This window comes from Alligator mississippiensis, chromosome 1 (genome assembly GCF_030867095.1).
Source record: "Alligator mississippiensis isolate rAllMis1 chromosome 1, rAllMis1, whole genome shotgun sequence".
NCBI lineage: Eukaryota > Metazoa > Chordata > Crocodylia > Alligatoridae > Alligator > Alligator mississippiensis.
In genome coordinates this window covers 24,556,298-24,569,125 of record NC_081824.1, presented here as the reverse complement: position 1 = coordinate 24,569,125, position 12,828 = coordinate 24,556,298, and the positions used below count along the sequence as shown (strand labels likewise).

The following is a 12,828-nucleotide window of genomic DNA, read 5'->3' as shown; positions in this document are numbered from 1 at the left end:
GAAGCTAAGGGAAGAATGCCATAATAGATTATGTCTCTGCCCACCCATTTATATAACAGTTGAGAGACTTGGGAAAAAGGGAAAGAATATTCTTTCTTCTTTCCACTAGTAGTAGAAGGTAGAGATGGCTTTATCAGACACATTCTAACTGGAAGGCACCATAAAAGAAGGAGATTTCATCAGTTCCCAGGTATAATCGTCTCACAGAAATCCAGCATCTTCCTCTTCCTAGCTTGAATGGGGGATGACTTCTTACATCGCTACATCAACAGTGAGGCATCCAAACATGCATCGTTGACTAATACGTTTAAAAGTAAAATGTCAGGTAAAATTTCCAAGGCCTGACATAAGGAACAGGAAAATAAATACAGTGATGGGAAAAAAGTAAGGGAAAAATTGCAAGAGGGAAAGGTAAGCAAAGGAGATAGAAGATATGGAGAATAGACAGGGAAAAGATACTAGTACCCAGTTAACTAGTGATAGCTTGGTGACCTGTTTAAAGACGTGAAGTGATTCAGGAATTGTAAAGAAATTCAAATTCATATCTCCCACCATGTACAAGAGTGCTCTACCCACCAGGCTGCAGGAAAATTTGGATGAGAAGACCTTCTCTCCCTTTCTGCTGAAGCAGAGCCACTGAAGAAACAACAGTGGGCCAGAAAGACTATAAGAGGTAGGTGGCAAGTTACTGTACTAGAATTGTGCACTATGTGGTTTAGAGACCTCTGAGAAGCTGAGGTTGCTGCCCTCAGAGGTCTTTGCAGTTCAATTAGGTATGTTTCAGGTGGAATTGGGAAGATGAGTTATAGTAAAAAATTGAGAGTATTAACAGGTATCCACGCTGTAGCCATATTGGTCTAAAGGAAAAGACAGTCAGGACTCGTAGTATAAATGATATCTTTTATTATACCAACAACACTTTTGCAAAAAAAAATCTTTCATTGCTTTTTTTATTAACAGTGAACTTTAGAGCATGTTTTGTTCTACTACACATTTTGGGGTGGTTTTCTTTATTGCAGAGTGCATTAAGGCTGCTGATCCTTCACAAATGCCATTGAGATGTACTCTCAAACCACCCACTGTTTCCCAGACCTTTGCATTCACTGCCTGAGGACCATTACCAACTCCATGGTTTTGCTTGCTAAATCAGAAATCCATTCAGCATCCTCATGGGTAAAAGATATTTTTATCTTTTATCTTAGTGGTGGGACCCAAATGAGGCTCTATGGTGTCTCATTTGGCTTCCTAAGTTAAATCTTTGCATTCAGAGCATAAAGTTCTGTGTACCTGGGTATTTTATGAAGGTAAATTACAGCTGAGTAATGTACACCCTTGATGATTCATTAAGGGGTGCTGTGTAATGCAGACTTCTTATGTAGCGAAATATCTTTCCTACCTACTTCTTCCTCTAGTCCTCCAGCCTCCTCCTGGCTCAGAACCCCAAGGGAAACCAGAACAGGACTGCCTCATACGCTGGGAGTCGTTTCTCTTAGAATTGCCCAGGTCTTGGCATATGTTCTACATACACAACAAGTTTTTTGTGAATCACAAATACAATTTATAGCCTTGTGGTCACACATTAAATTTATTTTGGTTTTCCCCTTGCAAACGCACAAGGCATTTCCTTCATTACGGGGTCTTCTAGGTACATTTGTCAAATCCATTATGCAACTGACGTAACTCATTCCTGCCCTCCTCACCCTGCCACCAACCCACACAAAGGAGTTGCCAAATCTTCCATGCCAGGGCCAAAAGGACCTGAGTTGAAACACTCCAATGCTATCCTGATCTCTATGGTATCAGGATACTTCAGATATTTTATTTTGCTTAGTAAAGGATTCTTTGCAATATCCATTAAATGATAATTTTTGCTTGTGTCAGCTTTTGGAGATGATGGAAGGTTGTTTGTTTGTTTTTTTTTCTATTAGCATTTTAGAGTCCATGTAGCAGTCATGAAAGATGCCAGATTTTCAGCAACAGAGACTGAATATTCATATCTGTCTGTAGTAAATCTACCTAAGGATCTCATATACCTCTTTCTTAGTATACTATCTGGACACCTCAAAAACTCCTTTGGGCACATCCAAATGGGCATGGGCATGTGGTATGTGGTGCTGCAAACATGTCTGTCATGTCACTACCTCACAGTCAGGTGTTCTCTGCACTGCAAGGGCACACTGCCCATGTGTGTGCTGCTCCAGGTCTTTTTCTTTCCACAGGTTTTTTTTTTTACCCCCGATTATCCAAGGGTCCAAAAAACCATGGAAAAAAAAATGGAGCAGTGCACGCATGGGCAGCATGTGCCACCGAAAAGCAAAGCCAGGCTGCCCAAAGCCATCCTGCAGCTGCCAGCCAGTCTGCCTGCTAGCCCCAGCCTCCCCTGCCCAGGGTAACTTGCCGTGCATCAAAGCGCACATGGCACAGGCGTTCCCTGGGGACAAGCAGCTGTGGCACAAGGTACATCGCAGCTATTTGTCCCTGGAGAACCAAACGTCCGTGCTCATCTGGATGCAGCCTATGAGGTGAGGAGGTACTATATCCATGTTTTATAGACTGGGCACTAAGGTCAGAAAAACTAAGGTACCTAAACCATATTTTACATATTAATTAAAAAGAAACATTTTTGCACAGTCATTGCACAGCTTTGCTGACTGTTCAGCTGGTCTAACTAACCTGAAAAAGAGAAATAAGAGGTCTGTATTTTAAAAATGTTTAATTGAACAGAATTACAGGCAAATCAATTCAAATTCATTTGTAATTATCAGTATTTTAGTAATCTTTGCTGAGGTGATGAATCTCTTGTTCTAATCGTCCCACCCCCAGGTCATAGCACAAATGTACACAAAATATGAAACAACCTGCCACACAGAAAAGCAGCAAATCTATAAGGGATATCATCGTTGAAAAAAATTATATTGGAAACACTGAGGTCACTTCAATGTAGTCCCTTGCTTTAAAAGAAGAGATTGTCTATTGGATAAAGGGTGTTACAGATCAGATATGAAGTCAAAGGAAAGATTTTCACTAACTTGCTCAGATAATGGCTTGGAGAATGTCAGTCCAGGTTGCACAATATCTGTATTACTTTTTCACTATGAAGATAACAGAGAAGCACCAACTGGTAAAACAAATAATAGTCTTCATTAATGCTCATGTTCAGGTGCTACAAGAGATAAACATAAATGTTCACACCATGCTTAAACTCCCCCAACAAATGTGACCCCACCCAAGCCAGGAAAATACATAACTAAAAACATACAACTAAAAAAAAATTGGGTGAGAGCAGAGTTAGAGAGGATACAGAGTAAATCAAAGCAACAGAGATCTGAATATCAAATTAGGTGACAACATCCAGTATCCATCCTTGGACAGATAGATTTTCCCTGGGCAAATAGATTTTATTTTTAGACTTTATGTCACACACACACACACACACACACACACACACACACACACACACACACACACTATTCAAGAGCACATGGAAAAAAATAATGAATTTAAAGAACCAAACCACATATAATTATTCACAAATGAACTGGGGTTTTGACTGAGAAGTATATATAAATTTTTCGCACATTTGGTGAAACAAGTACTAACTGTTAATGTCTCCTGAGCAAGCTGCAAGCTGTTAAAGGCTACTGATATGCGAAGAGAAAAAAAAAGTTAAATAAAAACCACACACACAAAATTTTGTCCAGCCAAAATATTTGAATGCAAATGAATAATGCTTAGCCCTTTCACAGGATTTCACACCTTCAAAGTATGGAAAACATATTCATAATCATTGAATTGGTTAATTAATTTGGACTCCCAGTGTGCCAACGTGTGCCTCTGGAGTCGACAGCAACTACAAAGAGTTCAGGCAGTCTGGACCTTACAAAAACGTCCTAGCTCACTGCCTGCCTGACTGTTGGTCTACCCCAGTGATTTTCACCCCGAGTGCTGTAGCAACCTGGGGTGCCTGGAGATCCTTTCAAGGGTGTTACACAAGGCTGTTAAGTGTGCAAACATGATTTACAAAATAAACCCAGAGATTTCAAATAGAAATCTATTGTGTTAAAAACTTTCCGATCTGTTATGATCTGAGTTCTTTGCAACAGAAGAATATTATCTTCTTATTTTCCTTTTGTCAAAGAACAGGTGAAAACTAAAAGCTGAAATTTTCCAAAGGGTGCCTTGAGTCTTGTGAGAGGTGCCTTGAGGCAAACGAGGCTGAGGACTGTTGGTCTAGTTCTGTGGTTTTCAACCTGTGCTCCACCAACTCCTGGGAGTCCACAGATTATCTAAGGGGTCTGTGAAAGAAGACTATGATCAACTAAAAGTATGTGAAGACTCACAGTTATAATTCAAAGGGGTCCATGCCTCTGTTCAAAATTTGCAAAGGGGTCTGCACCTCTATTCAATATTTTTAGGGGTCAGCAAATGAAGAGTTTGAAAACCACTGGTCTAGTTCATCCCATGACATGCCTTAGTCAAACCTCCATCTCATCGTACTATCACCCCCTACTGCTGATTCCAAACGTTGTGGTTTTATGGTCAAGTTATGACAGGTTGTGGTGGAGTTAAGATTTCAGTCTTGGGCTTCAATCTAACTGCCCTGTTCTCCTAAAAAATGGATCAGTTTTCCAAACCTGACCATCACATGTGGTAAGTCTCCAGCTTCACATGACCAGTCCTCAACTCATTAACACATACAGGATTTTACAACTAGTTCTGATTTTGACAAGGCTGCCCCATGCCCTATAGGATGCCAAGAGCAATGAAATATTCCTGAAGTGGTCAGAAACCATGGTGGCATTAACTTAAGGTATCTGAAATACATCAGCATCATGCTGCTTGTAGAAGTGACACTGGGGGACAAGACAACTGTTATAGCAGGGAGATGCTCAAGGGTTTCTGGCGAGCACAGGAGAAGCAGTCTGGGGGTGGGGGACAGTCCCACTCCTTCTCTGGAAACTCCTTTACCCTCCTTATCTCAGCAATGAGATTCCTAGATGTGCTGAATGTAAGGCCAAGAGAGGGCACAATGATTGGAGCCACCCAGGACTGAAAGGGACCTCCAGGCTTAGTAAACCCAGTCCTAGGCCAAAGCCCCTTGCGAGTATTCAGTGTGCCGTCTTTGTTATGATGTAACGACATGAATGACTGTACATCAGGGAGGCAAATATTACATTTTAAAAACCCACTGGATAATTGTATAAACCAGATTCAACTTGTGATATTTATTTTAATGAATGCCCTCTCATTTATCTCCGGGGTGACTCTCAGTGCTCTCCTGCAGACTTATCTCTAAGTAGCAAATTGCCCGTCAAGAATGAAGGGGGCCATTGCAGGGACCGAGCTCTGTGTCCACCCCCACCCGTTCATCTGGGCCCGTCCCCCCTCTTGCCCCTCAGCCAGGTCTGTTCTCCCTTCCCCCCTTCAGATAACCCGGCAGAGTGCAAATAAAGCCTCAGGGACAGACAGACCAAGGCTTTTCTTGGAGCCTCCAGGGCAATGTGGGGAGGGCTGGCAACCCCAGCTGGCAGGGACCTGGGGTCATGCAGTCCAACCCCCTGCTCCAAGCTGGGCCATCCCCAACTACATCATCCCAGCCTAGCTGCACTGCAAGAAGAGCAGGGCTTTGTCTAGCTGCCTGTTAGAAACCAAGGATGGAGAGCCCGCCAGCTCCCTGGGGCTCCCGTGTTTTACCACAGTCCTAGGGAGAACGTTCTTGCCAACACCCCACTTCAACCTCCCTCGCTGCAAACCACCGCTCCTTGCTTTGCCGTCTGCCACCACTGAGCACAGCCCAGCTCCGGCCCCTCTGTCCGCACCCCGCCCCGCGCCCCCCATGCGTGGAGCTGGAGGCTGCAAGCCCAGCTCTGCCTCCTCCTCTCCAGGTCCCGCAGGCCCGGCTCCGGCTCCGGCTCCAGCTCCCGCCCCGCGCAGCCCCCGCGCGCCTCCGCGAGGTGTCGCCTTTTGCAGGGGAACCGCAGCCGGCGGCCGCCGCCGTGGAGCGCTCAGCCCCGGCGTGACCCGCTGGCGATCGGCCTCCCGTGCACGGGGCGCATCTGCCGCTTGGCTTTTGTTGTAACGCATCTATTTTTTCCTTCTTTTCTAATACATATATATATATATATATATATATATATATATATTCTTATTGAGTCTTTGCAAAATAGCCCGGGCGGGTTTGCATCTCCTCTCCCCCGCCTCCCCGCTCCTTGCAAAGCGCCTCCCCGCCCCTCGCCGGGGTGGCCGAGCCCCTCGCTTTGCCGGCTCCCTCCCTCCCTCGGCGGCTTTGCAAAGGGACTCGGACCTCATCCTCCCCTCCTTTGCAAGAGAAGAAAAGAGGCCGAGGGGCTTTTTTGGCGCCAAACGCCAGGCACCTCCCCTGCTTTTATGGAGATGAGCGGGGCGGCGCTTCAGCCTCTTGCCTCGCTCTGCCCGGGTGTGTCATGTTGTGTTTTTTTTTTTTTTTAATTTTTTTTTGGGGGGGGAGGGGGGCTGAGTTAATCACATCCCAGAGCTTCAAAGCCGGGCAGTGACAGTCATCTGTCCGCGCGCGCGGGGTGGATGTGCAGCCTGGCGGCAGCCCCGCGCCGGGCCGGGCGCGCCATCCGCCACCCAGCGCCGCTCGCCGGAGCACGGCCGGGGGGTGCGGGGGGGGCCTCGTGCTTGCCCCCACCCACCCCCGCCCCCTGCCCGCCGCTTTGCAGCGCCCGCAGCCCGGAGGTAAGAGGCGGCTGCAGGGAGCGGGGCCGGGCCGAGCCCGCGGGGCAGGGGCAGGGGCAGGCGCGGGGCTGTGCACGCCTGGCTCCCGCCCTGCCAAGGAGAAAACCCTCCCGGCTCCCCAAGCGATCGCATTGTCCAGGTGCAGTGTGTGCGTGTGTTTAATGGCTTTATTCTGATTTGCGTTTCCCGAGGAGGAGAAAGAAATCCATCGTGCTCAGGGGGGCGGGGCAGGCAGAGCAGCTGAGCGGGTTTCTTTGCATTTCATCATAAAGGATTTTTTTTTTAATTTTTGCTTTTTTATTTTAATGCATTTTTTTTCCTTCTTCCCCTCACTCCCCCCCCCCCTTTTTTTTTTACTCTCAGTTTAAATGTCAGCTGGTGCAAAGGCAGCTACAGCGATTGAGCTGAGGGGCAGGGGGACCCTCAGTGCCTTGGAAAGGTCTGATCCCACTTGGGGGGCTGGGGCTGGAGCGGGCAGGAGCCTGGGCTTTGGGCACTTTGCAGGGGCAAAGTTGCTGGTTGCATGCACTGCCTTGCACCCCTTAGCTGGAAAAAAAAGGGAGTGGGAGAAACTTCCTGTACCTTGCTGGCATATCATATCAAAGGGCTTGTGGATGGTGGTGCCGATGGCTTTTTTTTTTTTTTTAATTAAGATGATTGCATCAGGTTGCTGCATTTTTCCTACTTTCTAATCCCTTTGCCTTGTGCTCTGTGCGGGTTGCTGTTCAGGAGCTGGGAAGTGAATGAACTGGCAAGCTGCAAAGTTGCACTCCAGCCCTCCGCCTCTCCCCTTTGCACTGTTGTGCCGATGACAAAAGGGGGGAACTTCCTCTGCTTTGGCTGGCACACGAAGAGGGCACTCTCAAGAGAGCCGGCTCCGTATTGCTGGAGAGGTCTGTGTTGGGTGGTTGGAAGCAGCTTGCAAAGCTGCCCAGAAGCCCTTCTCTCTCTTTCTCTGTCTCTCTCTCTCTGTGTCTTGCTAGCTTGTTTTGTTTCCTTGCAGGGCAAAGGGTTAAAGCAGAAAGCCTGGCATGTGTGCGCAGGACCTGGGTTTTTGTTGTTGGCTGAGGCAGAATCAGCATAAAGAGAGCAAAGTGCCTTTCTCCCAAGTTGCAGGCTCTGTGCATCCTATTGATTCTGGGCTTTGCTTTTTCAGAGGGAGGAAGGTGATTGCATTCATGCCTACGTGCCTTTCCTCCTGTTTTAATTCTTTGCTTTTTTTATTTTTATTTTATTATTTTTGGTTCGGTTTCAGGTCTTGGGAGAGCTTCTCTCCCCCCTCCCGTGGAAATACACGCGAAACCTCCCTCTAAATAATTCCTCAACCAGGGGATCAGCGAGAGGACCTCAGTAATGCCAGGGATGGTCAGTAAAAACCCAGACCTCGAGTTTGACTCTTTGCAGCCCTGTTTTTATCCAGACGAAGATGATTTTTATTTGTGCGGCCCGGACTCTGCCCCTCCAGGGGAGGACATCTGGAAAAAGTTTGAGCTGCTGCCCACCCCTCCTCTGTCTCCCAGCCGGGCCGGGCTTCAGGAGAACGCCCCAGGAGGGGCCCCAGTGCCGTGGGCAGGGGTGGCTCTGGGGGGATGGCGAACCAGTGATCCTCTGGACTGGGCATCTGAACTGTTATTGCTGCCCCCTGAAGCCGACCTGTGGGGCAGCACAGATGGAGGGGACTTATTCGACACAGGCTTTGGGGAGAACAACAATCTCAACTCCATCATCATCCAGGACTGTATGTGGAGTGGCTTTTCTGCCCGAGAGAAGCTGGAGCGGGCAGTGAATGAGAAACTGCAGGGCAAAGGGGGAACCTCAGTGGCACCAGCAACAGCGGGGGTGGCCACCACGACTGGCAGCCCCGGGGGCACCAGCAGCAACAGCAGCAGCAGAAACCAAGCTGAGCTTAACAACTCTGTGTCGGAGTGTGTGGATCCTGCAGTGGTGTTCCCCTTTCCTATCCATAAACGGGAGCCAGTGGCACCCACCCCAACCTCAGCAACGGGGGGGATGGCTGGCATCCGGGTGAATATTGGTGGCAATAGTGGCACTGCACAGGGAACAACAGCTGCCTCTCAGCGCAGCAGCCGCCACGCCAGTGCTGCCAGCGATACCAGAGCCAACAGCAGCTCAGGAGACGACACTCTCAGCGACTCGGGTAAATACTCCACCCAGCACAGATTTGTTTGGCTTTGTGCTTGCCTTGAGAGGGGTGTGAGGGGCATGGTTGCCCCTCCTCACAATGCAGCTTTCCAAGTTACATCTTCTTTAGGAGGCATCTCCCTCTCTGGGACAGAGGGAAGCAGAGATGGTTTCTTAAGGGAAGCCTAGCAATATTCACTTTGCTTCAGGTGAAGGCTGTTTGCAATCAAGTGAAATATCAGCTGTTGACTCAGGTTGATGGAGTCTGGGATGGGACATTGTCATGGCAGGTTTGCAAAGCTCTTGGGCTACAGGATCTGACAGCAGTGGTCTCCTCTCATCAAAACTGAGCTCAGGCTTACCTTTCCCCCACCTTCTAGGCACCCAACGTGGTCAAGAGACCAAAGACAATGAAGCCACAGTCCTAGGCCATGCCCCCTTTGTATCTTGCCTCTGTAAGTCAAAAAAACCCCCAAAAACAGGGAAAGTTGATGGCCATATGCCTTAGTGCCTGAGGGCATCTCCTCACCTTGATGTGATTGGGTAGAAAGATGAACAGTGAGTAAAATGGCAGCAGAAGCATTAGGGCGTGGATCCAGGGAAGAACAAGTGTTGCAAAATTAACACCGTGTAGAACATCCCAGTTGTTTGAGCCCCTGGGGCAGGAGAGCTGCTGCTCAGGAGAGGGGAAAGTTCACTACCAGGAGCTTCAGAGGAAGCACGATGAATGCACCAGGCCACTAGGAGTTAGCCTGGAAGAGGGGAAGCTTGCAAATCTCAGATAACTGATTTATTTTAATTTATCCGAAACCTAGCCTAGAACAAACCCCCTCCCTCACTGTCCAAATGGGTGCGCTTGTTTGACTCCCTCCCAGCTGTACAAGAGGGATGGATTTGCCAGCAGGTGGCAGCATGCTTGCCTGAGGACACTGCCTTTCTGAAAGGTTTCCTTGAGGGACCTATTTGCAGACAGCTGGTGATAAAGCAGACAGTGGTTGGCTTTGCTAAGGGAAATTACTAAAGGATGTCCTATTCCAGGGAATTTTGAGTAATAGAGTCTAGATAAATTAAACTTTAAAAAAAAAATCCTTTTCTATGTCAGTCTCAAAAAATCTGAAAAATGCCGGCTATGAAGAGCATACTGTGTACGTAAGGCATTGACAACACAGTAAGAGATGCTTCCAGTGCTGCATATTCCTAAATCTTGTACAGGGCTTTGACTTGCCTAGGCAGTCTAATAGTTTAGCAGAGAAATATTTGCATTCACAGACAGAAGAAAATCTAGAAGGCTAAAAAAAAAATTGCTCCCATGCACAAAAGCATCTATGTATGTGGAGAAGTCCAGTTCATTTGTAAACAGTTTCACTCATGTACATGAGCAGATCCATACGACCATCATCATAAACTTGATGATAAGCCCTGTTTCAAAAGCCTTGATGTCCCTTTCGTGTCCGCGCCTTGACAGCTTTCGGTGAGGAAGCAGTTCCTCTCAACAGCTGTCTTCTTGGCAGTAAACCAAAACGCTGGCTTAAAGGGACCACAGACGGGAACAGCTTCACGTCCTGCATCAGAACAAATCCAGCGATTGTTTCATTTTCTGGCCACTTTTCAATCAATCAAGCAAGGGATGTGTTGTGATTTTTTGATTTTTTTTTTTTTTTTTTTAATGCTTCTTGTGTATGTGTTTCATGACCCAGCTCAATGATTAAAATAGAAATGAAGGCATTTTCTCTAGTACTGTTTACCATGGTGAGTTTATTTGGCTTGCACCCAGGTTTCTCTTTTTTCATTTTGAAAGTGCAAAAAACTCCCTGTTCCTAGAGTTTATCATTTCACATTGCCAGAGCTAGTAGTTTATTGTGTATGTATGTATGTTGTGTGTGTGCATGTCTATCTCGATCAGTCTCTATGGACAGATAGCGTACACACCCTATCTAGATAGACTTATCTCTGCAGCCAGATACTATAAACAAACTAGTTTTGCCTTTGATGATGCATTTATCCTTTTAATAGATATCTGTAGCATTTAAAGATTCATATTTGCCCTGAAAATGTGAGGTTCTGTTTAAATACGATTTTAGATTGATGATTTTTATAATTTTAAGGAGAATAACTTAATTTATTTACATTTTTTTTCTCTTGAAGACGATGAAGATGAGGAGGAAGAGGATGAAGAGGAAGAAATCGATGTTGTGACAGTGGAGAAGAGGCGCTCCTCCTCCAACAAGGCGGTTACAACCCTTACCATTACTGTGCGCCCTAAAAATGCCACCTTTGCAACAGTGAGGACGCAGCAGAATGAACTGATTTTAAAGCGTTGCGCCCCAATTCACCAGCAGCATAATTATGCTGCTCCTTCTCCATACATGGAAACTGAAGATGCCCCACCACAGAAAAAGCTAAAAACCGAGGTGCCCCGTCCAGTAAAAGCTGTGATCCAACCAAAGTCTAAGAACTCAAGTCCTCGAAACTCGGATTCAGAGGACAGTGAACGTCGACGGAACCACAATATCTTGGAACGCCAGAGGCGTAATGACCTGAGGTCAAGTTTCCTCACGTTAAGGGACCATGTACCGGAACTGGTTAAAAATGAGAAAGCTGCAAAAGTTGTGATCTTGAAAAAAGCCACTGAATATGTCCATTCCCTTCAGGCGGAGGAGCACAAGCTATTGCTAGAAAAAGAAAAATTGCAAGCCAGGCAACAGCAGTTGCTAAAGAAAATAGAACACACACGGACTTGCTAAACATTTTTGTCTGACCTGGACAGTCACTGCCACTTTGCACATTTTTGATTCTTTAAAAAAAAAATTGTGTTTTTTGACGTTAAGAATGTTGGTTTTACTTTCAATCCAGTCCCTGAAGTAGTTGACAAACTATATTTTCTGGGTACAGAGCAAATGGATGTTCTTGCAAGGAGTTCAAGAGACTGCCAAACAACAATGGACTGCCCTTGTATTTCTTCTTAAGAACTGTAGATGTTCTTTAAATGTTGTGAGCATTTGGAGCTGCTGATGACACCTAGTTGAGTTTAAAAAAAACCATTCCTAATTTTTATGGTGCTTATGTTCTAACAATGTTACTTTTGGGGTTACCATTTTTACCCCTGTGGGATTTTTCTGTAAATACCATCTACACTTGCCTTTTGTACATGTCTTGGGTTATGAGAGGTGGCTCTTGCTACCAGTATTAGACTGGAAGTTCATACCTAAGTACTGTAATACCTCAATGTTTGAGGAGCATGTTTTTTGTATACAAATATATTGTTAATCTCTGTTATGTACTGTACTAATTCTTACACTGCCTGTATACTTTAGTATGATGCTGATACATAACTAAATTTGATACTTATATTTTCGTATGAAAATGAGTTGTGAAAGTTTTGAGTAGATATTACTTTATCACTTTTTTGAACTAAGAAAACTTTTGTAAAGAAATTTACTATATATGCCTTTTCCTAGCCTGTTTCTTCCAGTTAATGTATTTGTTAATGTTTGGTGCATAGAACTGGGTAACTGCAAAGTTCTGTGTTTATTTTCTTCCAACGATGTACATTTAGTGCTGCATCTTATAGCACTTTGAAATACCTCATGTTTATGAAAATAAATAGCAATTAAATGATGTGCTCTTTACTATTTTTTTAGAGGCAGGTTTTCTCTTTTATATAAGTTCTGTTCAGTAACAGAGACAGAACAACTTGATCCCTGATCCCAGGCACTTAAAATCTTAGGAAAGGGATGATAGTAGAATAGTACAAGTCAGGTGATGAGACAGAACATTTCAATTTCAGCTACTTGACTGATTGCAATGGGAGCAATTCTCCTCTCTGTTCACATGTCATATTTCTCCTCTGATACCACGCTCCCTTGAAAACCAGTTGAAGTCAATGAAAAGACTCCAGTTGACGTTGAAAGGTTTCGGATGAGACACTGTATACAGAACTCTGGGCTTGGACCAATGCTAATTTAT

The 12,828-nt window shown here is 45.6% G+C and overlaps 1 protein-coding gene across 6 annotated transcripts; it reads left to right on the top strand.

Annotated features, from left to right (window-relative positions):
* Positions 1-6,283: 6,283 nt before the first annotated feature.
* MYCN (MYCN proto-oncogene, bHLH transcription factor) lies at positions 6,284-12,480 on the top strand. Of its 6 annotated transcripts, none has more exons than XM_014597301.3 (3): positions 6,284-6,436; positions 7,976-8,878; positions 11,008-12,480. In XM_014597301.3, the coding sequence occupies exons 2-3, from the start codon at positions 8,074-8,076 to the stop codon at positions 11,604-11,606; spliced, it is 1,404 nt and encodes a 467-aa protein (XP_014452787.1). In that variant the 5' UTR covers positions 6,284-6,436; positions 7,976-8,073; the 3' UTR covers positions 11,607-12,480. The 6 variants fall into 6 exon arrangements, with proteins under 6 accessions (XP_014452787.1, XP_014452788.1, XP_006264810.2 ...); XM_014597302.3 differs by lacking the exon at positions 6,284-6,436 and adding an exon at positions 6,632-6,720; XM_006264748.4 differs by lacking the exon at positions 6,284-6,436 and adding an exon at positions 6,731-6,859.
* The last annotated feature ends 348 nt before the right edge of the window (positions 12,481-12,828 follow it).